We start from the raw sequence: 1,966 nt of genomic DNA on the forward strand, positions 1-1,966 counted from the left end.
TCCTTCCCTCTTTCTTTCTCTCTCTGTAGTCGTCCTCTCGACGTCAGTCGGCCGTCGAACAACGCCGAACGACGACCTCCACTTACCCGAGTGCCGTTATGCTGGTGCCTCTGCATCATCAGCTGGAACTCCTCGTCGATCTTCGTGTATTTGGCTTCGGTGCGCGGAGTGAGATTGTACTCGATCGCGTCAGGCTCCGGACTTTCCGGGGACATGGCGCCCTTATGTTCCTTCTTGTTGAGTGCCTGCAAGTGTCAGCAGACAGGTTCACGTGACCACACCGCCCGAGGGCACTCAACCTTCGCATGCACGTTAATTTTAATAAAGGCCTAAAACCCCACACACGACCGATCTCGCGCGACTTTTCTTTTTCCTCTATTCTTTCTCGCGCAGAGATATACATGGCTGATGGCCATTTTGATGTGTTTACCTTCGCTATTTATATGGTAAATGGTTACGTATGTGAACGTGGGCAAGTGTGTACGTGTGTGTATTGAAGCGAGAGAAAGGAGGTATCGCGTGTCACGCGACGACGGTCGAGATGGATTCATGTGGAGGATCCATAAATGACCCTGGCCATTATTATGCTCGAAACAATTGGGGGACTAGGTTAGGTGGCTGTTTTCGAGAAACTATGTTATTGGTAGGTTAGGTGGCTGTTCTCGAGAGATTGTATTATTGATAGGTTGAAGGTTGAGGATTTGATGTTTTTAGGACAGTATTGATAATTGTAAATTATTTTTAAAAGGAATTAAGTGTCTGGTTCTTTAATGGAATATTTAAGTGATATATTGGAATTAGTAGAATTTATAATTGTTTCGAGTATAATGAGCTACAAAATATCTATAAAAAATATAAAACACACATAATAAATTTGTTCTACGTGGAAGACAGTCTCGAATCTGTCCCATTTTCATTTCTACTCACCATACCAACTTAAATATTGCAACAAGACTCAATTTATTATTCACATCGGCACGATTACTTTCTTCTGATCGATTCGACACACTTTTTCTAGTAATTCCTATCTGATACATTTGAAAATCTAAAATAAATGTACTTCTTTGTATATATAAAGAGTGATCTACAAAACATGCATTAATTTTTGTTTAACTTTATTTCACTATTAACGATAACACTATTTTTTATTCAAAATACAAGTCGTGTATCTATTACTATTGTATCATCGTAGCATTATATCATGCAATTGTTCTACGAAATAAAATGATGTACAAAAAATTATAGAAATAAAAGAAGTCTACTCAAAAAATCAATATACTCTTTGTATCATCGTAAAAAGCACCATAATAACCTTAATAACGTAACAAAAAAGAAGTATGAAGAAAAAGTATCCTTAAACCGAAAGTCTCTTATATCGTACTTATGTTCCTTCCAGTCATTTGTCTTTCGTTGATGCGTGTTTTTTCCCGCGACATCAAGAGGACACGGCAGGAGACACGGCCACGGATGGTCAGAGTACTCACGGACCACCCTGTATAACGCGTCTGAAAAAGAAGGCGCGCAGGAAGCAGGCTTGTAGCGCGCATGTAGATTTGCCGCCGCATGCACGCGTGTAATTTCGATGATCGACAAACTTGAAAAAGTTAATGACCAATGATGATACGCGAGAGTATCGGGTATCGTGCAATTTTTCCCAGTGAAATCTCTCATTTACTGGTATGCCAGCGATACATCGAGTTATAGGATATGCCCGCCTTCCGGCTGCTCAAACCACGACGACTTGTCGCGCCGACATATTTGAAAAATATCGGACGGTCAATGCCGTATAAAATACAAGGCACCGCCAGGAAATGGAATTTTTTTTTATAAAAATCGTTTGTACTTTTTTTCAATTTCATAATCGGTGAAGAGTCATGTTGCAATATTTATATGTTGTATTTTTGATTATTTCTATTGAATTATAAATTTTTGAAATTTAAAGTTCTCTATGGAATATTAAATTAAG

General features: G+C 39.0%; 1 protein-coding gene across 3 annotated transcripts in view; it reads right to left on the bottom strand.

Annotated features, from left to right (window-relative positions):
• Positions 1-1,966, bottom strand: part of LOC108579822 (myocyte-specific enhancer factor 2) — a 56,668-nt gene that overhangs the window by 3,919 nt on the left and 50,783 nt on the right. The window contains exon 5 of one of the 3 annotated variants that reach the window (XM_017943444.1): positions 87-230. In XM_017943444.1, the coding sequence (XP_017798933.1) occupies positions 87-230 (144 nt within the window). Of the gene's footprint in view, positions 1-86; positions 246-1,966 lie in introns of all 3 variants that reach the window. The other 2 variants (XM_017943445.1, XM_017943443.1) reach the window with 2 other exon arrangements.

This window comes from Habropoda laboriosa, unplaced genomic scaffold (assembly GCF_001263275.1).
Source record: "Habropoda laboriosa isolate 0110345459 unplaced genomic scaffold, ASM126327v1 scaffold72, whole genome shotgun sequence".
NCBI lineage: Eukaryota > Metazoa > Arthropoda > Insecta > Hymenoptera > Apidae > Habropoda > Habropoda laboriosa.